Source organism: Ornithorhynchus anatinus, chromosome 21 (genome assembly GCF_004115215.2).
Source record: "Ornithorhynchus anatinus isolate Pmale09 chromosome 21, mOrnAna1.pri.v4, whole genome shotgun sequence".
Lineage (NCBI taxonomy): Eukaryota > Metazoa > Chordata > Mammalia > Monotremata > Ornithorhynchidae > Ornithorhynchus > Ornithorhynchus anatinus.
In genome coordinates, this window is record NC_041748.1 from 15,996,677 (window position 1) to 16,024,159 (window position 27,483).

Here is a 27,483-nt window from a genome sequence, read left to right on the forward strand (position 1 = left end):
TCCCTTTATATCCAACAGGCCGCAGTTCTCCCCGTTTCCAAAGCCCTTCTGGGATCGGATCTCTGTTGGGAACCTTCCCCAATTCTGCCACTTTGGCCCCTCTGCTCCGACTGCACACTTGTGTAGTTTGACAACACACCGCACCACCTACTGTTTAAGCACTAACCAGTCTCCGTCGCCACTTCTCCTTCTGCCTCGCTGTAAACCCTCTGAGTGCCTCTCCCTTTTACCCCCCCCCCCAATAGACTGGAAGCTCCTTGAGGGCAGGAATCGTGTGTACTAACTCTGTTGTACTCTCCCAAGTGCTTAGTACAGTGCTCTGCGTACTAGGTGCTCAATAAATCCTGTTGATTGATTGCACCTGCCCATAGTGGATTGATTAGGGGGGGCCATTTTGGAGCAGGAAATTGGGGGGCGCGTACATGTAATTATATTTAATAGTAATGAGGGTACTTGTTAAGTGCTTATGATGTGCCAAGCACTGTTCTAAGTGCTCGGGGAAGATAAAAAGATCATCAGGTTGTCCCACATGGGGCTCACAGTCTTAATCCCCATTTTCCAGATGAGGGAACTGAGGTACAGAGAAGTTAAGTGGCTTACCCAAAGTCACACAGCTGTTAAGTGGCAGATCTGGGATTAGAACCCACCACCTCTGACTCTCAAGCCCGGGCTCTTTCCACTTAGCCACGCTGATATATTTGTTAAGCGCTTACTATGTGCTAGGCACTCTGTTAAGCACTGGGGCAGATACAAGCAAATGGGGTTGGACACAGTCCCTGTCCCACATAGGGCTCACAGTCTCAATCTCCATTTTCCAGATGAGGGACCTGAGGCCCAGAGAAGTGAAGTGACTTGTCCGAGGTCACATTGTAGAGAAGGGGCAGAGCTGGGATTAGAATCCAGGTCCTTCTGACTCCCAGGCCTGTGCTCTAGCCACTAAGCTATGGGCGTGGGGCGGGGGGCTGTCCGTGTGTCTGTCTGTCCACCTGAACTAGGCCTGGAATAGGGGAGGGGGCAAAGATCCCACCCTCCTCCCCTCTCTCCTGCCCATCTAGCCCACGGAAACCCCTGGCCCCTAAGCACCTTGAATAGCAGCTATAGAAATGGTATTTATTGAGCGTGAATCAGGTGCGGTGCACTGTATTAAACGCTCAGGAAGGGGCAGCAGTAGCAAAAGTTACGCTTCCTGCCCCCTAGCCGACTCCCCCCACCCCAGTGGGGCAGAGCAGCCCCTCCTGGAGAGAAGGGGAGGAGGTCGGGCCCATCCAAGTCCCTCGGGAGACGAGGGGCCGGGCTGGTAGAGGGCGAGTCGGTCAAGGCACGCCCTGGCACCGGCTTGGTCTCCGCCCTCCACTTGACCTCGGGCACATTGAGTTATGAGTATTAAGTGCCTGTTGTGTAAGCATTAGACTGGAAGCACGCCGTGGGCAGGGACTGATGTATTACTCCCTCCCACGTGCTTAGGCCGGTGCTCCGCGTACGGTAAGCGCCCAATATATACCATCGACTGGTTGACGTAGTAGGCGGTGTGAGGAGATGGAGGATGATCAAGTTGGACACGGTGCCCGGCCAACGTGGGACTCACGGTCCAAGAGTTGGGTAGCCACGGGGCCCAAGCTTACCGGTCAGCAGACCCCCCGACCAGGCCCTCCAGGGTTAGGGGAGTCCCGGGGGGGGAGGTGACAGCGGGCCGGGCTCAGGTTCCCCATCGCAGCAGAGGGCCCGAGCACAGCCAACGTCCTGGCGATGCAAGGGATTTGGATTTCGGAGCCTGTGTCAGGTTGGGGCCCCGGAGACGGGCCGGGGCTGGGACGGCCCAGCGGGCAGCCGCACCCCGAGGCCAGAGCGGTTGCCCGGTGGCCCCGTGCACCCCTCCCGCCCCACCCTCCCTCAGCCGCCAGCTCCTGGAGCTCGGGCCACCTGAAGGCCCGGTTATTCCAGACCGCCCAGCTTGTCTAATACAGTGGGGGCACTCAGTAATAATAATAATAATTATGACATTTGTTAAGGGCTAAGTATGTGCCAGGCTCTGTTTTAAACGCTGGGGTTAAACAAACAAATTGGGGTGGGCACAGTCCCTGTCCCACATGGGGCTCACAGTCTTTCCCCATTTTCCAGATGAGGGCACTAAGGCCCAGGGAAGTGAATCGACTTGCCCAAGGTCACACAGTAGATAAGTGGCGGAGCCAGAATTAGAACCCGAGACCTGAATTCCAGCCTGGGCTTTAGCCGCTTCACCGTGCTGCTTCTCCAGTACAAGCCACTCCATAAAAAAATGCAGACCCACCCTTTCCTACAAGGAACTTATTTTTCTGTCACCTTCCTCACGAGCAAATATTGCAGTGAGGGGAAGGAGCTGGAAGTTGGAGTCTGGGCTGGCGGGGTGGGGCACAAACTCGATCCCTCTCAAAGCAGCAGTCATTCATTCGTATTTATTGAGTGCTTACTGTGTGCTGAGCACTGTACTAAGTACAAGGAAAGTACAATTCGGCTATAAACAGACCATCCCTGCCCAACAATGGGCTCACGGTCTAGAAGGGGGGGATACAGAACAACAAAACAAGTAGACAGGCATCAATAGCCTCAATATAAATTGATAGAATTATAGATATCTACACATCATTAATAAAATAAATGGAATAGTCAATATGTACATAGATATCCAAGTGCTGTGGGATGGGGAGGGGGGTAGAGCAGAGGGAGTGGGAGCAATGGGGAGGGGAGGAAGAGCAGAAGAAAAGGGGGGGCTCAGTCTGGGAAGGCCCCCTGGCCTCCTTGGGAGGCATCCATCTCCCCCTGCAACCCAGCTCCCACTCTCCGTTCCCCCCCAAGCTAACTTAATAATTGTGGTATTTGTTAAATTCATTCAATCATATTTATTGAGTGCTGACCATGGGCAGAGCACTGTACTAAGCGTTTGGGAAAGCAGAGTATAACAATAAACAGTGACATTCCCTGCCCACAAGAGCCCAGGTTTGGGAGTCAGAGAACGTGGGTTCTAATCCCAACTCTGCCACTCGTCTGCTGTGTGACCTTGGGTGAGTCCCTTCCCTTCTCTGGGCCTCAGTTCCCTCATCTGTAAAACGGGGATGAAGACCGTGAACCCCACGTGGGACAACCTGACACCCTGTATCTACCCCAGCACTTAGAGTGCATGGCGCATAGTATGCGCTTAGCAGAGAGCACTGTTACTTTACCGATGGGGTGACTGAGGCCCAGAGCAGTGAAGCGATTGGCCCAAGGTCATACAGCACCCAAGGAGTGGCGGAGGTGGGATGAGAATCGGGAGCGTGGCTCAGTGGAAAGAGCCCGGGCTTGGGAGTCAGAGGTCATGGGTTCTCATTCTGGCGCCACCATTCATTCATTCAATTGTATTTATTGAACTTTCTGTGTGCAGAGCACTGTACTGAGCGGTTGGAATGTACAATTTGGCAACAGGGACAATCCCTACCCAACAATGGGTTTACAGTCTAAAAGGGGGAGACAGACAACAAAACAAGTAGGCATCAGTACCACCAAGATAAATGGAGTCATATAGACACATCATTAATAAAATAGAGTAATAAATAATATATGCAAATATTCACTTGATAAGCAGTTACGTTGATATATAGAGAGAGGATGCTGTGAGGAGCAGCGTGGCTCAGTGGAAAGAGCCCGGGCTTGGGAGTCAGAGGTTGTGGGTTTTAATCCTGACTCCCCCACTTGTCAGGCGTGTGACCTAGGGCAAGTCACTTCACTTCTCTGGGCTTCAGTGACCTCATCTGTCAAATGGGGATGAAGACCGTGAGCCCCACCTGGGACAACCCAGTGCTTAGAACAGTGCTTGGCACCTAGTAAGTGCTTAAAAAATACCATCATTAATATTATTATTATTACCCACTTGCCCTGGGCTGAAACTGAATGGTGAATTTGGCCTGAGGGACTGCAGTTTTAAAAATTTCAAGATGTCATCAGAACTTTGCAGATGTGACTTTGGGCAAGTCACTTCACTTCTCTGGGCCTCAGTGACCTCATCTGTAAAATGGGGATGAAGACTGCGAGCCCCACGTGGGGCAACCTGATCACCTTGTATCATCCCAGCGCTTAGAATTGTGCTTGGCACACAGTAAGTGCTTAACAAATAACATTATTATTATTATTACCCACTTCACCTGGGCTGAAACTGAATGGTGAATTTGGCCTGAAGGACTGCAGCTTTAAAAATTTCAAGATGTCACCAGGACTTTGCCAGTGTGACTTTGGGCAAGTCAGTTCTCTGGGCTTCAATGACCTCATCTGTAAAATGAGGATGAAGACTGTGAGCCCCACGTGGGACAACCTGATCACCTTGTAATAATAATAATAAATAATAATAATGGTATTTATTAAGCGCTATGTGCCAAGCACTGTTCTAAGCAGTGGAGTAGCTACAAGGGGATCAGGCTGTCCCACGTGGGGCTCACAGTCTTCATCCCCATTTTACAGATGAGGGAACTGTATGTACCCCAGTGCTTGGCGCAGGGTAAGGGCTTAACAAATACCACTATTATTATTATTATTCCGAGTCCCCGGCTCGGGCTGCGTCCATGAGGCCACATCGCTGTTTTGGGCAACTTTACGGCCCCCTCCTTGCCGTCCCCTGCTCCACCCCCATGGTGTTAGGCCGCCAAGCTACTTGTTTTGTTCTGTTTTGTTGTCTGTCTCCCCCGTTTAGACTGTGAGTCCGTTATTGGGAGGGGATTATCTCTATCTGTTGCCGAATTGTCCCTTCCAAGCGCTCAGTCCAGTGCTTTGCACACACTAAGCCCCCAATAAATAGTACTGAATGAATGAATGAGTGAGTGAGTGAGTGAGTGAGTGAGTGAGTGAGTGAGTGAGTGAGTGAGTGAGTGAGTGAGTGAGTGAGTGAAGGCCGGGGCGCCGCTAGGGACCGTCGGCAAATGTCCTGGCGCTTCGGCGGTCGGGAGGGCGCGTTTTGTAAGCGGCGCCGCCATTGGGCGGATTGGCGCCCGCCCCGCCCCCGGGCCCCGAGCCGCCCAATGGCGGGGGGCGTTAGAAAGCGCGGCGCTGGGGGACGGCCCCAAGGCCGAGGCGCCTCGCCCGGCCCCCTAGGCCTCGGCGGGCTTTGCCCCCAGCCGGCCGCCCCCGCGCCCCGAGGCAAGGCCCGCGCCGGACGGCCGCGGGGACCCCCGCCGCCCGCCCGGGGAACCCGCCGCCCCGCCGGCCCTCGGAGCCCCGGGGAGCCCGCCCGGCCCGCGGCGGCGGCGGCGGACGGTCCCTGCCCTCCGGGACGCGGCCCCTTTAAGGGCGCGGCTGCCCCCGCTCCCGCCTGCGGCGCCGTCCGTCCCCGCCGCCCGCCCCCAGCCCCGCGAGCCCCTCGGGGCGGCCCGTCCCCTCCCGCCGCGGCGGGGGTGGGCGTGGGGGGGGGCTCCCGGCCGGCCGGCCGGCCCCGGGCGGCGGGGGAGGAGCGGGCGGGTCAGGCGGGCGGCGGGGCAGCCCCGGGCGCGCGCGTGCGCGGTGGCGTCCCTGGCGCCGCCCCCCGCCTCGCGCCCGGGGTCCTGCGGTCGTGGGTCAGGCTGCGCGGCGCGCGGGCTCCCCCCGCCCCTCCCCCCTCGGCCGCTGAGGAGACGACGAGGCTGAGGAGAACGACGACCCGCCGCCGCCGCCGCCGCCGACGACGACGACACCGCCAGCACCGCCGCCGCGACGCCGCCGACGCCGACGCCGCCGCGACGCAGACGGAGCCACGCACGGACCGGAGGCCCCGCCGACAGGGAGGCCCCGCCAGCGGACAGGCCGGCGGAGCCAGGGCCGCCTCAGACAAAGGGGACCCGCCGTCGCCGCCGCCGCCGCCTAAGCCCTCGCCCCCCGACCCCGCCGCCATCCCCCGGCCGCTGCCAGGTCAGAGCCCCCGATCCTCACCGTGGGCCGGGCCGGGCCGGGCCGGGCCGGGCCGGGGCCCCCCTCCTCCGCTCCGCTCCGCTCCGCTCCGCTCCGTTCCGCTCCGTTCCGCTCCGCTCCCCTCCCCCCGCCGGCGGGCCGGCCTCCCGCGCCCGGAGGCTGCCGGGACGGCGTCCGTTGGGCCGCTCCTTGCCTCGCCGCCTACTTGGGGAGCGCCCCCGGCGTCCTCACAGTCGCCCGGGCTTGGCTGGGGGGGCGGAGGCCCCCGCGGCTCGGGACCGTCCCGGGGGCAGCCGCCCAGCCCTCGCCTAAGCGCTGGGGGAGGCGCAGGGCGGGCGGGGTTGGCCCCACGTGGGAACGACCGGACGGACGGACGGACGGCCGGCCGGCCGGGATCCCCTCTCCCCCTTCCCCACGCACGCACCCCTTTTCCGGATGAGGGGCCCGAGGCCCGCAGAAGGGAAGGGGCTCGCCCAAGGTCACGCAGCGCGGCGGCGGCGGCGGCCGGATCCGAACCCACGACCGCCGCCTCCCCGGGCCGGCTCTTGCCCCTCGGCCCCGCCGCTTCCCCGCAGACCCTTCTCCGCGGGGTGGCCTTGGGCCAGTCGCTTCACTTCATCACAGTAATAATAACGGTGTTTTCCAAGCGCTTACTATGTGCTCGGCATTGTTCGAAGCGCTGGGGGAGATGAAAGGTAATGAGGTTGTCCCAGGTGAGACTCCCAGTCTTCATCCCCGTTTTGCAGACGAGGGCACTGAGGCCCAGTGAAGTGACCTGCCCCAAGTCACCCAGCTAAGTGGCCGAGCCGGGATTAGAACCCACGACCTCCGACTCCCCGGCCCGGGCTCTTGCCCCCAGGCCGGGCCGCTTGCCCAGCAGATAATTCTTTGCCGGGTGGCCTTGGGCGAGTCACTTCACTTCTCTGCCGGGTGGCCTTGGGCAAGCCGCTTCACTTCTCTGCCGGGTGGCCTTGGGCGAGTCACTTCGCATAATAATAATAGTAATGAGGGCATTTGTTAAGCACTTACTATGTGCCGAGCAGTGTTCTAAGCGCCGGGGTGCGTACAAGGTATTCCGGTTGTCCCACATGGGGCTCGCAGTCTTAATCCCCGTTTTACAGACGAGGTCACCGAGGCCCAGAGAAGTGAAGTGACTTGTCCAAGCTCACACAGCAGACAGGCGGCAGAGCCGGGATTAGAACCCACGATCTCTGACTCCCAAACCTGGGCTCTTGCCACTAAGCCACGCTGATTCCCGTAGCTGCACTTCTCTGCCGGGTGGCCTTGGGCGAGCCACTTCACTTCTCTGCCGGTGGCCTTGGGCGAGCCACTTCTTAGGGCCTCGGCGACCTCATCTGGAAAATGGGGATCGGGGCCGGGAGCCTCCCCGTGGGACAGAGGCTGTGGCCACCTCGGTTTGTCCGGATCCACCCCAGTGCTTAGCACAGGGCCCGGCCCAAAGTGACTGCTTCACAGGTACCGTCATTGTTGTTAGTATTGGAGCCTTTCCGCCCACGTGGACCTCACAGTCGAGCTAGCAAAACAAACGTTTTGTCATTGGACGCTTAGCGAAGTCTTCCCGGCGGGCCAGTAGGGTCGGAAGAATAGTTATAGTAATTAAGCACTTACTATATACTGAGCAATCATCAGGTCTCACATGGGGCCCACAGCCCAAGTAGTTGGGAGACCGGGCAGTGGATCCCCATTTTGCGGGAGAGGGGACTGAACCCCAGATAAGTGAAGTGACTCGCCCAAGGCCGGGAAGCAGGTAAGCGGCGGAGCCGGGGGTGAGAGCCCAGACCGTCCGACTCCTAGGCCGAGCCTCTTTCCGCTAGGCCACACTGCTCCTCCGTAGCCGGGCGATATGTATGTCTGCTTCGGGGAGCTTGCAGGCTAGAGAAGCATGATTTAAATCGGGGTGGGGGTGGGGGGGGAGCAGTGGGAACAAGGGCAGAGGTGAGAGATGGAAGGAGGGAAAATAATCGGGGAGCTTCCTGGAGAAGGGGAGATGAAGTGAAGTTCCGGGACGCGGGAAGGGCGGGAGACCCTGACCCGAGGGAAGAGCTGCAAGAGTAAGGAATAATGAAGAGGTGGGCTTGGGCGGGTGGAAAGGGCAAGCTGGGATGGGGTGGGTGAAGAGGTAAGAGTCGGACAGCTGATAGAGGTGTCCCGTCCCCGTCCCGTCCCGTCCCCGTCCCGTCCCCCCGGTCGACTGATGGTATCTACCGAGCTCTTACCGTGTGCAGAGCATTGTACTAGGCGCTTGGGTAAGTATAGTACAAGAGTTGATAGGTGCAATCCCTGCCCACAAGGAGTTTACGGTCTAAAGAAGCAGCGTGGACTCGTGGAGAGAGCCCGGGCCTAGGAGTCAGAGGGTCATGGGTTCTAATCCCTGCTTTGCCCCATGTCTGTTGTGTGACCTTGGGCCAGTCACTGCCCTTCTCGGGGTCTCAGCGACCTCACCTGTAAAACGGGGATTGAGAGTGAGCCCCATGTGGGAAAGGGACTGTGTTTAACTCGATTTAACTGTATCCACCTGAAAGCTTAATGCAGTGCTCAACACACAGTAAACGCTCAATAAATACCATTGGATGAGTGAATGAATGCCTGGCACATAGTAAGCTCTTAACAAGTCCCGTTATTATTACAAAAAGCTGTGGTCTTAAACAGCACCATATCCCATCTTTGCCAATCAATCACCCATATTTATTGAGCTGTTACTGTGTGCAGAGCACCATATGAAGCATCGGGGAGAGTGCGCTACAAAGTGAATTGGTAGACGATCCCTACAACGTGGCTTAGTGGTTAGAACCCAGTCCTGGGAGTCAGAAGGACCTGGGTTCTCATCCCGGCTCTGCCACACGTCTGCTCTGTGACCTTGGACAAGTCATTTAGCTTCTCTGGGCCTCATCTGTAAAATGGGGATAAGAGCGTGAGCCCCATGTGGAACTCCCAGGGACTGTGTTCAACCTGTGTAATTTGTATCCACTCCAGTGCTGAGAACAGTGCTAGGTGCTTAATAAGTACCATAATTACTGTTATTACCCACCAGTAGCTTACAGTCCACAAAAGGTTCTGGTTTTAAACGGCACCTTATCCCATCTTTGACATAATTGTTCGACTCAAGTAATATCGCCCCGACATAGGGGGTGAGTGTCAAACGCCACCCTGGTGCCCCCCCAAGAATCACTAGAAACAAAATTCTCTCCAGGGCTATCCTCGGGACACTGGGAGAGGCCTCTGGGTGGCTATGAAACTTTGTCGATCAGTGGTATTGATTGAGCACTTGTCTTTAAGCTCGTTGTGAGCGGGGAACGTGTCTACCAACTCTATATTTATTGTCCTCTTCCAAGTGCTCAGTACAGTAAGTAATAAATACCATCGATTTTTTGCGTAGCACTTTCCTACAGGCTTGGGATAGTATAGTATGATGGAGTTGGTAGACGTGTGCCCTGCCCACAAGGAACGGACAGTCTAGAAGGGAGCAATGACCATTTTTTCGAGAGAAAATTATCCATGATGCAGTGGTGGCAGTGGCTAATTTACTCTGAGAAGGATTAGCAAACCCTGGGAAATCTAAGAGAGGTACAAACAAAAATCCAGTCCCGAGTTTCAAACCTGGTCATCTACTTCTGCATCTTCTGAATATCCGTCTCCCCCACTAGACTGTCAGCCCCCGCCCCCCCTCCCCAACCCTCCCCCCCCCACCCCGAGGCCAGGGATCATCAATGTTTTCCCCTGAAAGCCAGCTGTTCCGTGGCTCGGCAAAGAGAGCTACTTGGGATAGCTATAAATAATAGTTCTCCACTAGATGTCTAAAGCAGAAAAGCAGAGAACGTTTTTTTTTCCTGTGTGTGTGTGTTTTCCCCTTCTGGGGAGAAAAAAAGAGCGCACTCTTTTTGCCTGCTTGGCCCCGTTTCAGAGGTGCCCCGTCACATTTGGAAGTAAGGAAAGGAAGCAGTCTGTCCGCAAGCTAGCATGGCCGAGGGCAAGCGCGGGTGACAGCCATGCAGAGCAGGAAGGAAGAGTAATGGAAACCTGACTTCCCTTCCTCCCATGGGGCCTGGGAACACCGCAGAAATCCCTTCAGGTGTGGGGTCCTTGTCATTGCTGGCCAGCTGAGACCATCCGTCCATCCATTTCATGTCCCCCTAGAGACTGTAAGCTCTGTGAGGGCAGGGAGCGTGTCTACCAGCTCTGTCGTATCTGACTCTCTCAAGCTCTTAATTGTATCCACCTGAACGCTTCCAGCGCTGTGTACGCAGTAAGTCCTCCCGACTGTTGACAGTGCTTTGCGGCGTGCGGAGCCCCAGACTCAGGAGAGTACAAGGGAATTGGAAGCTCTTCTCCCCCCGCCCCCCAGCTCTAGGAGCTACAGTCTAGCAGGGGAGATCGGCGAGGTAAAAGACAAAGGAAAGAGGAATTTGTGGGCTAGGAAGTGCTAAAGTAGAGGAGCTTCAGTGTGAATCCACGGCTCAGTAGCAGGGCGAGGGATCAGCGTAGGGTGTGTGTGGTCTAAGGAGGAGAGGGCCGAATCGAGGGAGCGTCTCCTGGAGGAGGTGGGATCTTAGTGAGTTTTCAGAGTGTTGGCGAAACCTCCCATTCAGCCGACGACAAGCTTCCTTCTGGTTTTTTGCTTTTGTTTTAATGGTATGTAAGCCCTTACTGTGGATCAAGCACTGTTCCTCAGAACACTGGGATTGGTAAAAGTTAATCAGGCCCAACACAGTCTCTAATTCCCCACGGGGCTCACGGTGTAAGTAGGAGGGAGGACAGGTATTGAATCCCCTTTTTGCATTTGTGGAAACCGAGGCACAGAAAAGTGAAGCGGCTTGCCCCAGGTCACATAGCAGGCCAATGGTGGAGTTGGGATTGGAACCCAGGTCCTCTGGCTCCCAGGCCTGTGCATTATCTACTAGGCCGTGCTGTTTTCTAGTCCTCCATCTTCCCCATAAGACCTGTGCCTGGAAGCAAGCCGAAGTTACTACTATAGTAATAATACTAATAATAAATCTTAACGATATAGTAGTTACAGTGGCATTGGTTAAGCACTTATTTTGAGCGAAGCACCAGGGTAGATACCGTCTAATCAGATCGGACTCAACCCCCATCCCAGTAAGGCTCGCAGTCTGAGGGAGAACAACACTGAATCACCATTGTACAGGTGAGGATCCTGAGGCCCAGAGAAGCCAAGTAGATTGTCCAAGGTCACATAGCTGATAAGTGGCAGAGCCGGAGTGAGAGCCCGGGTCCCCCGACGTCCGGGCTCTTTGGGGAAAAAACGTGTGGATGACGCTAGTTGAGACCAGAAAATCTCAGCCTCTGCCGGCTTTATTTTGGAATCGAAAGGCGCAGAGCCTGGAGGTACTGTGCTCCTGTCTGTGGGGATTTTGGGGGGGGGGGGTGGGGCTGGGGTCAGCCACGGTCAATCTCGTGAGCACTTTCTGTGTGCAGAGCACTTGGAGGAGTACAATATAACAATATGGCAGACTGAGTGTGTGGGGGTGTGTTTTGAAAACAATAACAAATACTACCTTAACTCTTTTCTGTTGCCAACTTCATTCTCTGCCAACCCGGAAGTGCCCGGGTGGTTTCTTTCGTCAAATGCTAGTCCTCAAACGTATCCTTCATGGCAGACCAAGTGTTGGGCTGACTGGCTTGTGACTAAGTAGCCATTAAAGGGCCGGCCATGCAGGCTGCCCCGCCCTTGGGGAGTGGAGCCCGGAGAATCCTCCCCACCCCAGATTCCCAGGCCAGCCGGGGAAGCGAAGCAGCTCTGCCGGGACGCCGACAGGCACCCGCGAGGATAGAAGCCCATCTGACCTAGGCGGTAATCGGGGAACACTTTCTGGAGGAGATGCTTCCCTCTCCGGGCTGTAAGCCTGCTCCCAACTCTGTTGTATTGGATGTTCACGAGCAATTAATACAGTGTTCTGCACACAGGAAGCACTCAGTAAATATTGATTGAGGCACCTCCTTCAGGGGCCTTTGAAGGAAGCTTCGGCTGGACCTTCCGGGACCCAAAGCGTCTTAGACTCATGGCCTTTTGCCAATTTCAAAAATGTGTCCTCGAGTGAGTGAGTGTGTGTGTGTATGTGCGCATGTGCCTCCCAATTAGGTGCCTTAACTTGAGACGGTCTCCCATGGCATGCTAGGCACATCTTGGGGAGCTCTTCACCGCATCATAACACTGGAGGACAGTGCAAGGGCTTGGCGACCTGCGCCGTTAGATGTCCATCTATCATCATCATCGTCCCCCCACCGCCCGACCCAGGGCGAGAGAGCCAGCAGTCCTCGGGCCAATCAGCAGGCCACTTTGGGGGGCTGGTGGCCGAGGGGAGAGGGAGAGGCTCCCCGGGACTTGGTGCGGATCCAGCTTCCCCCTGGGCCCCTCTTCTCCCGGCTGCTTGCGCCTCAACTGCCGCTCGGCCGAGCAGCCCACCTGAGGAGTGGCCAGTGAGCTCAGGGCACCCTGAAGCGACAGTCAATCAGTTGTATTTACTGAGCACTTACCGTGTGCAGAGCATTGTACTAAGCGCTTGGGAGAGTACAATAGAGCAGACACATTCCCTGCCCGCAACAAGCTAGAGGGGGAGACTGACAGTATAAATGAATTAATGGCAGATATGTGCGTAAATACTGTGTGGCTGTGGGGGGAGGGGGGTGAATAAAGGGACAAGTCAGGGCGACACAGAAGGGAGAAGAGAAAGAGGAAAGGGGCATAGTCAGGGAGGGTCTCCTGGAGGAGATGGGCCTTCCGTGAGGCTTTGAAGGTGAGGAGAGTCATTGTCTGGTGTGAAGAGAGAGGACATTCCAGTCCAGAGGCAGGATGTGGGTGAGAGGTTTGCAGAGAGATAGGCGAGATCGAGGTACGGTGAATAGGTTGGCATTAGAAGAGCAAAGTGTGCCGGCAGAGTAGGGGTAGGAGAGTAGCGAGGTGAGGTAGGAGGGGGTAAAGTGACGGACTGCTTTAAAGCCGAAGGTGAGGCGTTTCTGTTTGATGTGGTGGTGGATGGATGGGCAGTGAGTAGAGTTACTTGAGGAGTGGGGAATCGTGGATTGAACGTTTTTGTAGAAAAGTGATTCAGGCAGCAGGGTGAAGTCTGGACTGCAGTGGGAAGAGGCAGGAAGCGGCACCCCTCAGCCCGCCCTCCCGCTCAGCTCGGGACAGGGAGCGGGGTGCGGTCCCGCTCCATCTGGAGTTGGCTCCTTCTCCACCGGCAGGAGTCCCGGATGTGTCCGTCCGGGACCGCCTCGGCGACTCCCTGCGGGAGGACTGGCCTTGTGAGCTGAGGCTGTGGGCCCAGAGGGTCTCGGAGATCGGCTAGTCCACGGTTAAATCGGAGGCAGGGTAGCTTACTGGGAAGAGCTCGGGCCTGGGAATCAGAAGACCTGGGCTCGATCTTGGCTCCGCCACTCACAAGCTATGCGACTTTGGGCTTCTTGCTTAGCTTCTCTGGGTCTCCATTTCCCCTTCTCTAAAGTGGAGATCAAATCCTCTTTCTCTCTCCTACTGAGACTGCGAGGCCCCAGATGGGACAGGGACTGTCTGACCAGCTTACCTCGTAATAATAATAATGATAGTATTTTTTAAGCGGTTACTACATGTCAGGCACTGAACTAAGCCCTGGGGTGGACACAAGCAAATCGAGTTGGACACTGTTTCTGACCCACATGGGACTCACAGTCTCGATCCCCATTTTATGGAGGAGGTAACTGAGGCACAGAGAAGTAAAGTGACTTGCCCTAGGTCACCCAGCAGACAAGTGGAGGAGCCGGGATTAGAGCCCAAGGCTTTCTGACTCCCGGGCCTGTGGTCCATCCACTATGCCATACCTATCCCGATGCTTAGTACAGTGCATGGCACAGAGAAAGCGCCTAACAAATATCACAGTTGTTATTTTTCACTTCCCTGTGTCTGTTTCCTCATCTGTAAAATAGGGTTCAAAATCCCTTCCTCTTTCACTGGAAGCCCCACCTGGATCAGGTACTGTGTCCAACCTGATGGTCTTGTATCTCCCCCAGTGCTTAGTACAGTGCTAGCATTTAACAGATATCATTATTACCTTAATCAGATTGGCAGCTATGTACCCAACTAGGCATGGTAACCGTGGCAGAAGTCATTGTGGTGGTCACAGGCTGGGTGACAGTGTGGTCTGATGGTCGAGGCTTGCTCGACATCCCCCTAGACTGTAAGCCCTTCTTGGGCAGGGATGGAGTCTACTGACTCGTATTGGACTCTCCCGAGTGCTCAGCCCAGTGATGTGCACTCAAGAAGTGCTCCATAAATACAACTGATGGATCGGTGGGGTTGAGTCCCCAGGCCAAGGCCGTTCATCAGTCCAGGATGGATTTGGTGCTCGTGGGGGTTGAAGGAAGGGGGTGAGTTAAGCGCGGGGGCGGGGAGGGGCGAACCTTTCAGAGAGCGCCTGCTTCTTCTCCGGAGCCGGCCTGCTTGCCTACAACATTCCTCTGGAGCCAAATGGCTCCTTTACCCAAGTGGTTCCGACATTCGAGGACCCTTTTATCTGACGTTTTGAGGTGGGGGTGCCACCCTGCCTCAGGGTCGGGGGTTGGGCGTCGGCAACCCCCCTCACCGCGCCTCATCTCGTCCTCTTCCCGGTACTGAGCCCATGCTAAGAGCTAAGCACGCTCTGCCAAGCCTTGGGGCAGCCAAGAGATAGATGGCTCACAGTCTGAGGAAGGGAAAGCCGGTGCCCCGCACACAATGCTGTGCACACGGTGCTCCAGACACAACAGATACTCTTGACAGAAAGCAAGTACGTTTATCCCCATCTCTCAGATGAGGAGCCTTGAGGCACAGAGAAGCCAAGTGACTGGCCTAAGGTCACAGAGCAAGCCAGTGGATTGCTGGCACTAGCTCCTGGTTCCTCATTGGCCCAGGACACGGTGGTGGGGACTAAGATGGGGCCTGGTGGCAAGGCCTGGCTGCCACTGGAAGCCTCACATCCTCCTCCCTCACAACTGCTTGCCTGGCACTGGGGCTCGGCCTGGTTCAAACTGGGGACTCTGGAACCTGAGGGTGGCACGTTTGTGGGGTGAGACCTAGTGGATGGGCGGGCAGGTGGGTGACCGAAGCCATGATGCCCAGCGTCTGAGGGTAACCCATTCTCTCTGGCCTGCCTGCCCCTCGCTTCTCTGCCACCTTTCCAGCAGTCCATTGCTGACCGCGCATGCGTGTTCTCTGTCTCTCTCTGCCGCTTGCCCAGAACTCCCATAATCGAGGAGGGGAGGCAGGAGTCGGAACCCCCCTGGGCCCCTGCCAACTCTCTTCAGACCTCCCTCCCGGTGGAAGATCTCAACGCCACCGGCCAGGAGGAGCCATCTACGGAAGGAGCCCATGGCCGGGCTGGGACCCCTCAGAAGAGGCCACCCGGGGGGGCGTCAGGGCAGACCGGGATCTGGGGCTCAGGGTCCCCCTGCTGTAGGAACCGGGCATCTGGGAATCTGGTGGCTGGACTCCCGCCCATTGGCCAGTTAGAGCCCGGAAGCTAATGCGTGGGCCTTGGGGCGGGGTGGGAAGTAATGATAATAATTATTATAATAATGGCATTTAAGTGCTGGGGTTGATACAAGATCATCAGGTTGGGCACAGTCCCTGTCCCACATGGGGCTCTCACCACCTGAGTGGCAGAAGGATCCCCAGATCCCACTGAAGCCACTCGTCACCCCACTAACACCGAGCAGAGTTAGCTGGTCGCAGGACAGGGTCGGAGCTGAGAGATAGGGAGGCTGTTGAGCACCCACTGCGTTCAGGAGTGATGTACCAGGCGCTTGGGAAAGTACAGTGCTAGCTTCAGTCTTCTCATCTGAAGAATTGGGGGCAGGGGGGTATGACCCCTCCCATCATAGACTGAATTCTAGGGGGGTCTGGGTCCTCTATCCAAGGTGGTCAAGTTACATCTACCCCCTTGTTTAGCTCAGTGCATGATGCCTAGTGTATAATAAATTCTGTGTAATTGATTAGTGCTGTTGTGGGAGCCCTACTAAAATTACATCTCCTCCAGGAAGTCTTCCCCAACCAATCTTTCATCTCCCCATCCTATTTTCTCTCCCTACTGTGTACTCTGTATTGTGTACTGTGTACTCCCCATATCCGATTACTACCTGGAATTTATTTTAGTGTCTGCCTCTCTCCCCCCTCCCTCACCAAATTGTAAGCTCCTTGAGGGCAGAGATCCTGGCTACTGGCTCGACAAGGGAATGGGTCCAACCTGGATATCTTAGTACAGTGCTCTGCACCCAGTAAAAGCGCTGAAAAAATACCATTGATTGATTGAAGCTGGGCTGCCCGGAGAAGAGGCAGACCCAGTTCAGGTTGCTGGGAGGATAAAGGAGCGGCTGCCTGGGATTTTATTTCCATTTCTCTTCTCCTGTCCCCACGACCAGGTCCTCGGGAGATCCTGGCTGGGGTTGGGGGTGGGGGAGCGGGCAGGGCCTGTGGGGGTGAGTTGTGGCTTGTCAGTGCGAGGGTTCACCGGGGCGGGGGGCTGCAGGTGGTGCTAAACTCGGCCCCCATTGGCATTGTTCTGCAGGGCGACTCTGAATATGTCGGGCATCGCGCTCAGCCGACTGGCCCAGGAGAGGAAAGCTTGGAGGAAAGACCACCCGTTTGTAAGTGGGGCGCTGTTGGGGCCAGGGGCGGGCGGGAAAGAGTGGAAGGGGGTAACCTCTGTGCCCCGGACTGTGCTCCCACCCGCTGGGGAAAAGCAAGGGACTGCTGGGGACCTGACCATCACCCTGGACTAATGGAGTTGTGGGTTGATGGACTGGTAAGGAAACCGCTAGAGGTGACACACATTATCTTTTTTTCCTCTCTTCTCTCTCCTTCCTCTCCTCTCTCTCATATTCAGGGATTTGTGGCAGTGCCGACCAAAAATCCAGACGGGACGATGAATCTCATGAACTGGGAGTGTGCCATTCCTGGGAAGAAAGGGGTAAGGTTCCCCCTCTGACCAGCCCTCGTGCCGTGCCGTGTGCGGCCCCCCCCCCCGCCCCCCCACCTATTATGAAGAAATAGATGAAATAGATGGAAGTCCTCTCTCTCTTCCCCAGCCCATCCCCCAAGGGCCTCGCCCTTGGGCTGTTGAGAGGGAGGCCTTCAGTCAGGCACAAGTCGAGGGCCTGCTGAGGTTTCAGCCCATGGTTGAAGATCCCAGAGGCACCCATGGCCACGGGCGGGGGAAAGGCAGGGTCCTAGTGGCCGGAGGCAGGAGCCGGCTCACCCCACTAGAAGCCCAGGCCTGTGATGGCGCCCAGCTGAGCCCCCTTCCTGACCCCACAAGGTGCCATTGGATTGCTCCCTCAGATCCCCTCCCCCATGATAAAACTTAGTGCTGTCTCCCCCCCCCCCCACACACACACACTACCACCATCGAGTTGCTAGGAGTTGCCAGTGGGGCCCTTTGTTATGCTCAGGGACTGGCCTGAATCCCTTTGTCCCTCGGGCCTGGATCCCTTTGTCCCTCAGGCGGGCCAGATTGGCTTTCCTGTCCCCATGACCCCATGGCAAGAGAGAGAGGACTCCCCCTGTGGGGTCTTGCCCAAGGTCTGCCCTTAGGCCTCCACTCCTTTTTCCAGGCGTCCCTGCAGCCGCAGAAAGGAGACCCCGGTCTCCCCCAGGTCTCCCCCACCGTGTCCTCCTGAAAGTGGCCAGGTGTACAGTAGGTAGAGTAAGAACGTAGGGGCAGGTGACCAAAGCAAATGAAGTGACAAATAGTCCCACCAGTGCTAAGGAAACTATTTAGGTTGGCACGACAGGATGGGGGAGTCTTCCGAAATGTCTCCCAGCGTCCTCCGGGCTCTGAGCCAGCTTCCCCTCCTCGGCGAGGGTCAGGCCTAACTAGCCCCTCCCTGTCTCCCGTCATGCCTCCGTTCACCCATTTCCAAGGCCGCTTCTCCAGACCCACCCTTACGGGCCTGAACGGTCCAGAGCCCAACTGAGTGAAGAGGATCATGATTTTATTCCCAGGTTTCTGAACCTGGGGGGCTCCAAAGGTGGGCAAATGGTTCCGCGGGCCATAGGATGGTAGTTCCTCTCTATCAGGGAACCCGACCAGACCTGGTTCAGGTGGTCCAGAGGGTGGACAGGGAGGGAGGTTCCTCTGGGAGACCCAACCTCCCAGACTGACTCAGTCGTGGGCCCTGCAGGGCCCTGCAGACACGGAAATACGGTAATCTTTTCCCCCCGGCCCTGAATCGCAGCCAGACTAGAGAGAGAGATTGTGTGTGTACACACATGTGTGCGCACGTGTATTGATTGGGGGGTTTGGAGGATCCGTCTGTCGGCTCAAAAAAAAAAAACCAAAAACCAAACCCCTTCTGCTGGCTTAGAAGGAGCAGCGCATGACACTGCAAACGAGGCGGCCTCCTCCCCCGCCCCCCACCAGCCGGAGTCTGCCTCAGTGGAGTCTGCCTCAGTGGCCGTTTGGCCGTTCTCTCAGGGGGCTGGAGGGAGGAGGGGGAGGGATAGCTCTGCCCTCGCACCTGGTGACAGCCAGGGGGCTCTACCTGTGTGGCCACGGGTGATCCCTTCCCTCTGCCTAACTCTGGTCCGGTTCCCCAACAGACACCGTGGGAAGGAGGGTTATTTAAGCTGCGGATGCTTTTTAAGGACGACTACCCATCTTCGCCACCGAAATGTAAGTGAGACTCTCCGGGCTGTGACTGGCAGGGACCACCCCCCCCCCGCCGAGGGCTGGGCTCCGGGTAGTGCGGATTTCGGGGCCGATGCCAACTGGCGTCCTGTCAGTTGGTCCTTCTCAGGGTGTGGCCGGTTGCCCGGGGCCTGCTGGGCAAGTTGAGGGCCAGGCGAAGCCTGCGGTGATCGGGCCCAGAGGCCTTGGCAGATGCCGTCGGCTTCTCCGTCGGCTTCTCCGTCTGGGTTTTCCATATGAACTCTGGCTAAACCTTGCCCCACACCTTCTAGGTGCCCCAGGGGATGGTGAGAACCTCTGAGGGAGGTTGGTCCTGAGAGAGAAATTTGGGATCTCTCTCTCTCTCTCCTTTTTTTCTCTTTTCTCTCTCCCTCCTTCTCTCTCTCTCTCTCTCTCTCTCTCTCTCTCTCTTTTTTTTTTAAGAAAAGCCCGTCTGTTTTAACATATAGCGCCTGGAGGGGGTTTTGGCAACTCCTATGGGCAGTCGGTTTGCTGCAAGCCAGTGAGCAGAGTCAAACAAAAAAAATCTCTTACGAAGGCGGCAGCTAAATCCACCCAGTTACGGTGTTTATTCTGTACTTTAGATGCCTAGCGCTGTGCCGCGCTGGGCCAGGGGAAGGAGAGTTAGATTGGACATTGTCCCTATCCTCAGGGGGTTTCCAATCCAATCAGAAGCATTTATTGAGCTCTTAGGCTGTGCAGAGTTACTAACTGTAACTAAGTAACTAACTGTAGTTAGTGCTTGGGAGGTCACAGTAGAATTAGCAGACCCAATCCCTGCCCTCAAGAAGTTTCCAATCTAGTGGGGGAGACAGACGGACATCAAATTACACTCAAAAGAAACAGCAGAGCTTAATGGGGCCAGCGGTGGTCCGGGGCCAGCCAGGACCCAGAGAGTAAGTGTTGCTCAAGTGGGAGCGGAAGGGGAAGTGGGTAGGGGAGAGGAGAGAAGAGATTCATCGGGCTGGACCTCTTGGAAAGGATGTGAATTGGGGGAGTGCCGAAGGTGGGGAGAGCAGTAAGTAGTTTGCGCGATATAAGGCGGACGGGAGTCCTGAAGGCATGAGCAGGTTGCTTTGAGAGGAGAGAAGCCTAGCAACTGGAATGTAGGTGGGGAGGGGAGTCAGGAGTGGCAGGTGGGAGAGAGCTGATTGCTTTAATAATAATGGAATTTATTAAGCACTTACTATGTGCCAAGTGCTATACTAAGCCTTGGAGTAGGTACAAGATAGGGCAAACAGTCACTGTCTGACATGGGGCTAAGTCTAAATGGAGGGAGAAACGGATTGATTTCCCATTTTGCAGCTGAGGAAACCAAAGCACAGAGAAGTGAAGTGACTTGCCCAAGGTCACACAGCAAACTGGGATTAGAATCCAGGCCTGGGCTCTCTTCGCTAGGCCATGCTGCTGCTTAAAAGACTCAATTTGGGGTTTCTGGTCAATGTGCAGGGGAGTCGGCAACCACTGGAGGTTTTTGAGGCGGAGGGAGGCTTGTGCAGAATGTTTTAGAAAAATGCGGGCAGTAGTGATGGTAGGAGGGCCTCAATTTCCTCATCTGTAAAATGGGAATTAAGACTGTGAGCCCCATGTGGGACGGGGACTGTGTCCAACCCAATTATCCTTATATCTACTCCAGTGCTTAGTACAGTGCCTGGCACATAATAAGCACTTAATGCATAATTCAATTTTTAAATTATTATTATTATTAGAGGAACTAAGTTTAGCTGGTGTTCTCTGGGAGACAGGAGTGGCCCAAGGTGCTACAGTCAGCCAAGGAGACAGGGGGGATTTGGTCAGAGTAGAGTGTTAGATTTGGGTGGGGGGGGCAGTGAGTCACACATATCAATGAAAGGGTAAGGAAGCCAGGTTGTGGAGAGTCAAGGAGGGAGTTGGAGGTGAAGTGGAGGCAGTGTGTTGACCTTAACCTTTTTGGAGAGAGTAGTAGGAAGGAGATAGGGCAATAACTAGGTGATGTAGTGGGCTGTTTGTTTTATTCTGGGGACACCCTTGGGTAGGTTGAAGAGGAGAGGGAAAGAGCCCTTGGGGAGTCTAGAAGATGGTGTTGAGGAAGGGGAGAAGGGAAAGGCCAACTAGGTAGCTTATCCCCATTTTATGGGGGAGAAAACTGAGATTTGGGACTAATAATAGCTTTTACTGATTAAGCCCTTGCAGTCAATCCCGTTTTTGACCCTTGGCTTCCTTGTGAGAGGAGAGTCCGGTTGAATTCCCCAAGAGGAACCTTGAGCCTCAGAGAGGTTAAGTTGACCCGCTCGAGGTCCCACGGCAGCCTCAGCCCCCCCGGGTCTTCTGACACTCTGGCTGTTGGGCCAGCAGTCCTGCCCACAGCCCCCTGCAACGCGCACGCCTCCGCCCGAGACATGATTTGGGGGTGGAAGGGACAGAACCTCTTTGCTTTAACTTGAGGGGGCCCGGAAGGCTGGGGCATCCGGCCTGGGGTCCATTCCATGATCCTTTGCGGCTTTCCTCCTTGCCCCAGGCCAGAGTTAGCCTAGAACTTTAGAGCCAACTGCCCCTCACCCCAATCCCTGAGCAGGGCTTGCGGGGGGGCTGCGCCCTGGGAAGTTTGGGATCCTGCCAGCAGGGGGCGTCAATGGAATTCCGCCTATTAGTACCTTGAGTTCCATCGATCAATCACCGAGTACTCTGTGAAGAGCACTGTACTGAGCACTCGGAGAATGATCCAACAGAGTCAGCGGACACCCACCCCGCCCGCAACAAGCTGGCGGTGTCGAGGTCACCGGGTCCCACATGGGGCTCGCAGTCGAAAGTAGTAGGGAGAACATGTTTTGAATCCCCATATAGCAGAAGAGGGAACTGAGGCACAGAGCAGCTAGGCAACTGGCCCCAGGTCACACGGCCGGCGCGTGGCGGAGCCCGGGATTAGAACCCAGGTCCTCTGACTTCCAAGCCTGGGCTCTTTGAATTGGGATGTGGGTTCATTCTTGGCTCAGCTGTTGGTTCGTTCTGACTGATCTCTCCGTTTTCTCCCACCACCCGGTCACCCTCTCCCCCTCGCCCATCTAGGTAAATTCGAACCACCGCTATTCCACCCAAATGTGTATCCTTCAGGCACGGTGTGCCTGTCCATCTTAGAGGAGGACAAGGATTGGCGGCCAGCAATCACAATTAAACAGGTAGGGGGCGGCGGGCGAAGGCGGGAGGGATCTCCAGTTCAAGGGCCTCCCCCACTGAGGTGCAGGTTGGCTTGCCCCCCGGCCCCGAGCTGACACCTCCCGTCCCTCCCCCGCCCCATCTGGTCTCGCCCGCAGATCTTGTTAGGAATACAGGAGCTTCTAAACGAACCAAACATCCAAGACCCAGCGCAAGCAGAGGCGTACACAATCTACTGGTTAGTGGGGGCCCATCCGGCTCAACCCCCACGCCTGCCCCCCGGGGGGCTGGGCTCTGGTGGGGCTGGGGGGCCGAGATGCCGGCGTCAGGGACTGGCGTGTTAGCTGATGGGGTCTGGGGGAGGGGGAGAGGACTCGGCTGGTGCCAGAGCCTTCTTAGGCGGGTTCCGTCCTCCAGTTGGTCAGCTGGACTGGGCCCGGCCTCCGGTCTGGGAGAGGGCCACGGGGTTGTAGGGAGCCATATTCTAGGATCTGGAAGGGAAGAATGACATCCCCATGGGGACCCCGAATTTGCCAAGTGGCTCAACAGCTTCTCGTTGAACCGCGCCCCGCCCCAGGCCCTTGTGGCATCCAAGGTCCCTCCCCTTGCTCCCTGGCTGCCGCCTTTTTCTCTGGCCTCGTCGCTGCCCATGGGCCATGGGCCACGGGCCACGGGCCACGGGCCACAGTGGAAGGGCCTTGGATGAAGGCCCCGGGTGGGTCCGCCGCCCAGGGCCAGGCCGGGGGTCCTCTCCGCCCTGAGAGTGACTTTATTTCCCAGCCCCGATACCCCGGGGGGGCCGGGCATCCTCCTCCCCGCCAGCCTGGCTCCCTGGGAACACAGCTGGCCAACGGGAAGTCGCCAAGGCCATGGCGGTGTTGGGTGGGGAGGCGGAGGGGCAGCCCAGGGGGGAGGGTGACCTCTCTCAGGAGCCCACAACCGACCTCTGCACCTCCCCTCTCCTCAGAGCTGGGGTCTTCCTCAAAGGTTAGTGCAGCTGCTGCTCAGCCACCCGGGAGCCCCTGGCGGGGAGGGGGGACCGAGGGAGGGGGGCGGCCAGCTGAGGACTCGAGGGTGGTCGGAATTGGCCCAGAGCCAAGTGGTCTCCGTTCCCGGAAGAGTAGCGCAGCTATTGCCCCTTCCCGCCGTCTCGTGGCTTGGCAAGGGAATCCGGAGGGAAGGGACCCGGGTTCGGAGGGTGACCGCCGGCCGGGGGCTAGTGGACGGGGTTGGGTGAGGTGGGCTGCCAGGAGCCTGGGGGCTGGGTGGCGGAGGAGGGGGCGGCGGTGGCTCCGGCTACCCCCCACAAAATGAGCCCCGGCTCCCGTGGGCCCTGGGTTCCCCGGCCCCTGTCCACCCTCGGGTGGGCGGGGATTTGGGGTTCCACTTCTCTCGCCCCCGTCCGTAACTGAAAAGGTGTGTAGGGGGAGACCATGAAAACCCACTGCCCTCCTTCCCCCTAACGCACCCTCTCTTCTCCCCTCCCCCCTCCGCAGCCAAAACAGAGTTGAATACGAAAAGAGGGTCCGAGCACAAGCCAAGAAGTTTGCCCCCTCATAAGCGTCAACCTTGTGACATCCTGAGAAGGAAGGGATCGGTTTGGCAAGAACTTGTTTACAGAATTTTTTGCAGAATCTAATGTCGCTCTGTACAATTACTCTTCACTTTGGGCGGGGGGGGGGTGGGTGGGGGGAGGGAGGGAAGCTCTATGTGTGTGCCATTTCTCCATTTTCGCCACTCGTTCACAGTTCGGAACCTCGCTGAATCGCCCCCAGTCTTTTCATACAGGGTCTCTTCCTTCAGTCTTTTTGTATTTTTGATTGTTATGTAAAACTTGCTTTTATTTTAATATTGATGTCAGTATTTCAACTGCTGTAAAATGAACTTTTATACTTCTACAAAATTCCCTAGTATCTCCTTTCCTTTGCCCTCCCCCCACCGCCACCACTGATGCAGGCATGCTTTAAAAACGTTTAGAATAATATTTAGCCTCTAGCTGGCTGTAGGGGAATGAAAATTCATACTCTGCCCTCCCTCCCCCTCCTTCCCCTCCCGCCCCCAGCCCTCCCTCAATTTTGTTTTCTTCCTATCTTTCAGAAACTAGGTTGTATCGCTTATGAGCCTCAGAGATCCAAACTCAGCCAGCGTCTTACTTCTGCATCACCTCCTTTGTGTTTATATGGCGTTCTGTCTGTGTTGCTGTTTAGAGTAAATAAACTGTTTATATAAAGGTTTCGGTTTCATGATCTTCATTAAAGTGAGCGCAAGAGAGAGGCCTCCCGGGTCGGGCTGGGCCCAGTCACCCGGCACGGGGCGGAAAAGCTCGTCCGTCGGTCGGCCTGCCGGACCCTCCCCCCGAAAACCTCCGCATCCAAGCCGGGGATGGGCGGGAGGGGTCCGGCTCCGGCACGGAGAGACCGCGAGCCCCGGACGCCAAGGGGGCCCGCTGCTGCCCTTGAACAGGGCGAGGCCCTGGGGGCCCCCAGAACGGCAAGCCTCCTCCGTGGTCCGGCCCGGCCCGTGGGGCCGCACTCCCCTTCCTCCGTCTTGCCGCAGCCTCCTCTTCCTTTCCTCCGGAGAGAGCTTCGCCCGGGACTCACGATGGACTCTACCGGCAGCGGCCGGGCGGCGGCGGGGGAAGACCGCCCCGGCCCCGCCGCAGCCGGCCACGGAGTCCAGGCCTCGCTGTGGCGCCCCGGGTGGGCCCGGCGGCCCATCTCCTTGGCCCAGGACGGCTCGCTCCGGACCTCCCGGGGGTCCAGCAGCTCCCAACACTAATGGGAGCCGCCCCTGAGACCCGGGCCTGCTTCTGGGACCGGCCGTCACTGCTCCAAGCCTGCGTGGGATGCTTCGACGGGACCTCTAGGCCCGTGCACGCCGTAGTCCAGATGGGGCCGGACACTGGCATCCGGAAGAGGTCCCTCGGCCCTCCTGTGACTTCCCTGAGATTATTCCGAAAAGACGGTGTCGGGCACCGGGGAAGCCGTCCTTCCTTTGACCTTCCCTGCGACACAGTGGTGAGCAATTCCCTGGGTCGGTGGGCGTCCGGCGGGCCGTGGGCACCAGGCGGGGTGGCGCCCCTGGGCCGGGAGCCCTGGGGGGTTTGAACAGAAGAGTTTCAAGGGACCCGGCTCCTATTCGGCTTCCAATGGTGTGGTTTGGGGAAACCTTAAATCAGGCCTCCTCTTTCCCCAAAACTGTGTTTTTGAAGAGGAAGAGGGGGCAGCACTTGGAAGACGACCTCACCGTTGGGAAGGGGGCGGTCAGAAAAGGAGGGGTCTCGTGTCGCCTCCTGCATGGGCAGCAGCGGTAGGAGCCCACTCTTCGGGAGACCGGGAGGGGGAGCAGATAGCTATCCGCTGCCTACGCAGAACGGAGATATATATATATATATATATTTTTTTGATTCTACGGAATTATGCGAAATCAGGGGTGCTGGTGCAAATGGGGAGGGGACGAAGGGCTCAGCCGAGGGGGCTTTTTCCCCACCGGTTCCGGGGGCAGAGGTCGACGCTGCCGTGGTTTGTCTCAGCCCATTGGAGGCAGGAGATCTGGGTGCGAAAGGGGGGGCATCAAGCCCCCCCCGCCCAACATTGGGGACACAGTTTGCTCTCGACCCCCGCCCTTCCCCCACCGTCCCCTGAGGAAATCTGCGGTGCAGGTGGCCTGGCCCTTTTTGAGTCTCGGCCTTTGGTTAAAGTGGAGGTGGGCAGTGATTCAGTTCAGGTCTGCCATTGGAGCTGTGAGTGCCTTTGCTTGCTAGCCGTCTCTTTTGTAACGCTCCCCGCCTCCTCCGTCTGTTGTCCGCGACTTATTTATGATACGGATGATTTCACGTGGATGATTCCGCCAGATTGTAGGTCGGACGCCTGCACCCAGAATGTCTTATTTTGTAACGACAGAACTAAACCTAGTAATAGTCGAACATGTACATGGTTAATATATATGGAAATACGATATATTTTATAGTTAAAAGTATTCTAAAGTCAGTCGATGTTTCTAGCAAAATGTAGTGACTCGAAGGTAATGTTTTTGTACCACAATTCTCGGTGTGACTCTTGTAACACAAGGCTATGTTACTTGACCGTCCCGTATGTTAAGTGTGAGGGGAAAGATTGTCAGCGTGAGGCTCCTATAGCAAGGAATTGTGGGAATAGATAACCACTGTATCAGACGCCTCTAATTAAAAAATTTCCACAAAACTGACACAGAGTATGTTTCCGTTAATGGTTGGGGGTGGGGAGAAAAGATATCGACTACCCGTTTTACAGATGAGGAGACTGAGGCCCAGGGAAGAGAGGTGACTTCTCCCTGGTCACACAGAGGCAAGTGGCAGAGCCAGGAAGGGGACCCAGGTCCCCTGACCCCCAGGCCTGGACTCTCTCCCCTAGGCCCTGCTGCCTCTCTGAGTTTCACCGGTGCTATGCAGCAAGGCTGTGCTGGGAGAAGCTAACAGGACAGAGGCTCTAACTAGCCATCCTTCCCTCCTCCCCCAAGATGTTTGGGTCGTGAGGATCCCCCCCCCCCCAAAAAAAAAAGACATGTGCTGGGTCTCTATTATGTCTCACATTGGGCCGTGTGGATGGCAAACTGAGCCCACGGCTAAGAGACATTGGCATACGGCCAGTCTTCACTTCAGGGCTCAAATGCCTGCATCCCACGACCTCCCTCCTTCTCCTTCACATCCGACAGACCCCCCCCCCCCCCCCCCGCACTCTCCCCTCTTTCAAAACCCTCCTAAAATCCCATCTCCTCCAAAAGGCCCTCCCTGATTAACCTCTCATTTCCCCTCCCCACCCTCCCCATCAAGTATGTACTTGGCTGAAGCATCTCGCTCCTCAGGCCAGCCCCAGAGCACTGAGGTAAATATCCTTAAACTCAAGTCTTTCCCCTGCCCGTAATTTAGTCCGTCTCTCCCTGTAGACTGTAAGATCTCTGGGGGCAGGGATCGCATCTGCTAGTTCCACTAGGCTGCACTCATCGAGTCTGCCAATCACTCTTCTCCCCTTTCAAAACCCTACAGAAGGTGCACCTCCTCCAAGAGGCCTTCCCAGACTACGCCCTGCTTTTCCTCAGCTCCCCCTCCCTTCCGCCTCACCACGACCTCGCTCTCTTTGCTCTTCCCTCCACAGCCCTTATGTCTATATGTATATATCTAAAATTCTATTTATTTATATTGTTGCTCGTTTACTTATATTGATATCTATCTTACCTCTTCTCCGGACTGTGAGCCCGTTGTGGGCAGGGGGCAAAGACTGAAGAGCGCTTAGTACCGTGCTCTGCCCTCAGTAAGCACTCAAATAGGATTGAATGAATGAATTGTGTTTGTTGAACACTTACCGTGTGCAGAGCACTGTACTAAGCGCCTGGGAGAGTCCGATACAGCAACAGACACGTTCACTACTGTGCTTTCCCCGGTGCTTAGTGTGGTGCTCTGCACGCAGTAAGTGTTCAATAAATGCTGTCGGTTGGGGTTGACCACTGCTCAGCAAACAAGGCGGGGGGGATATGGCCCTTGGCTTCTGTGGGCGCTGAGCCTCTGCCCGGCTCCCCCAGAGTCCCTGGCACGGAGTGAGGTAGAGGGGTGGGCAGGATGGGCGCGGGAACACGGCACGGGGGTTGCCATGGTGATGGGTTGCAGAGCCTGGAGGGCGGGCAGAGCTGACAGCCCCCAGGAGAACAGTGGTCCCCTGCCCCTGACTCAGTTCATCCAGCCCGCAGACCAGCAGCGGGGCGTGTGGGCCAGGGAAACACACCTGTGGGCTGCTAAACCTCTGCGCTTTGCCCGCAA

The 27,483-nt window shown here is 56.6% G+C and overlaps 1 protein-coding gene across 2 annotated transcripts; it reads left to right on the forward strand.

The window, feature by feature from the left end:
* The first annotated feature begins 5,726 nt into the window (after positions 1-5,726).
* Positions 5,727-25,898, forward strand: UBE2I (ubiquitin conjugating enzyme E2 I). 2 transcript variants are annotated; one of them, XR_005661244.1, is made up of 8 exons: positions 5,727-5,883; positions 16,440-16,518; positions 16,758-16,841; positions 18,473-18,545; positions 21,606-21,715; positions 21,851-21,930; positions 23,189-23,349; positions 23,742-23,923. XR_005661244.1 is itself a non-coding variant. In XM_029049183.2 (7 exons), exons 2-7 carry the CDS (start codon positions 16,453-16,455, stop codon positions 23,250-23,252), a joined length of 477 nt encoding a protein of 158 aa, XP_028905016.1. In that variant the 5' UTR covers positions 5,727-5,883; positions 16,440-16,452; the 3' UTR covers positions 23,253-25,898. The 2 variants fall into 2 exon arrangements, 1 of the variants encoding a protein (XP_028905016.1); XM_029049183.2 differs by having other exon boundaries at positions 23,189-25,898.
* Positions 25,899-27,483: the final 1,585 nt, after the last annotated feature.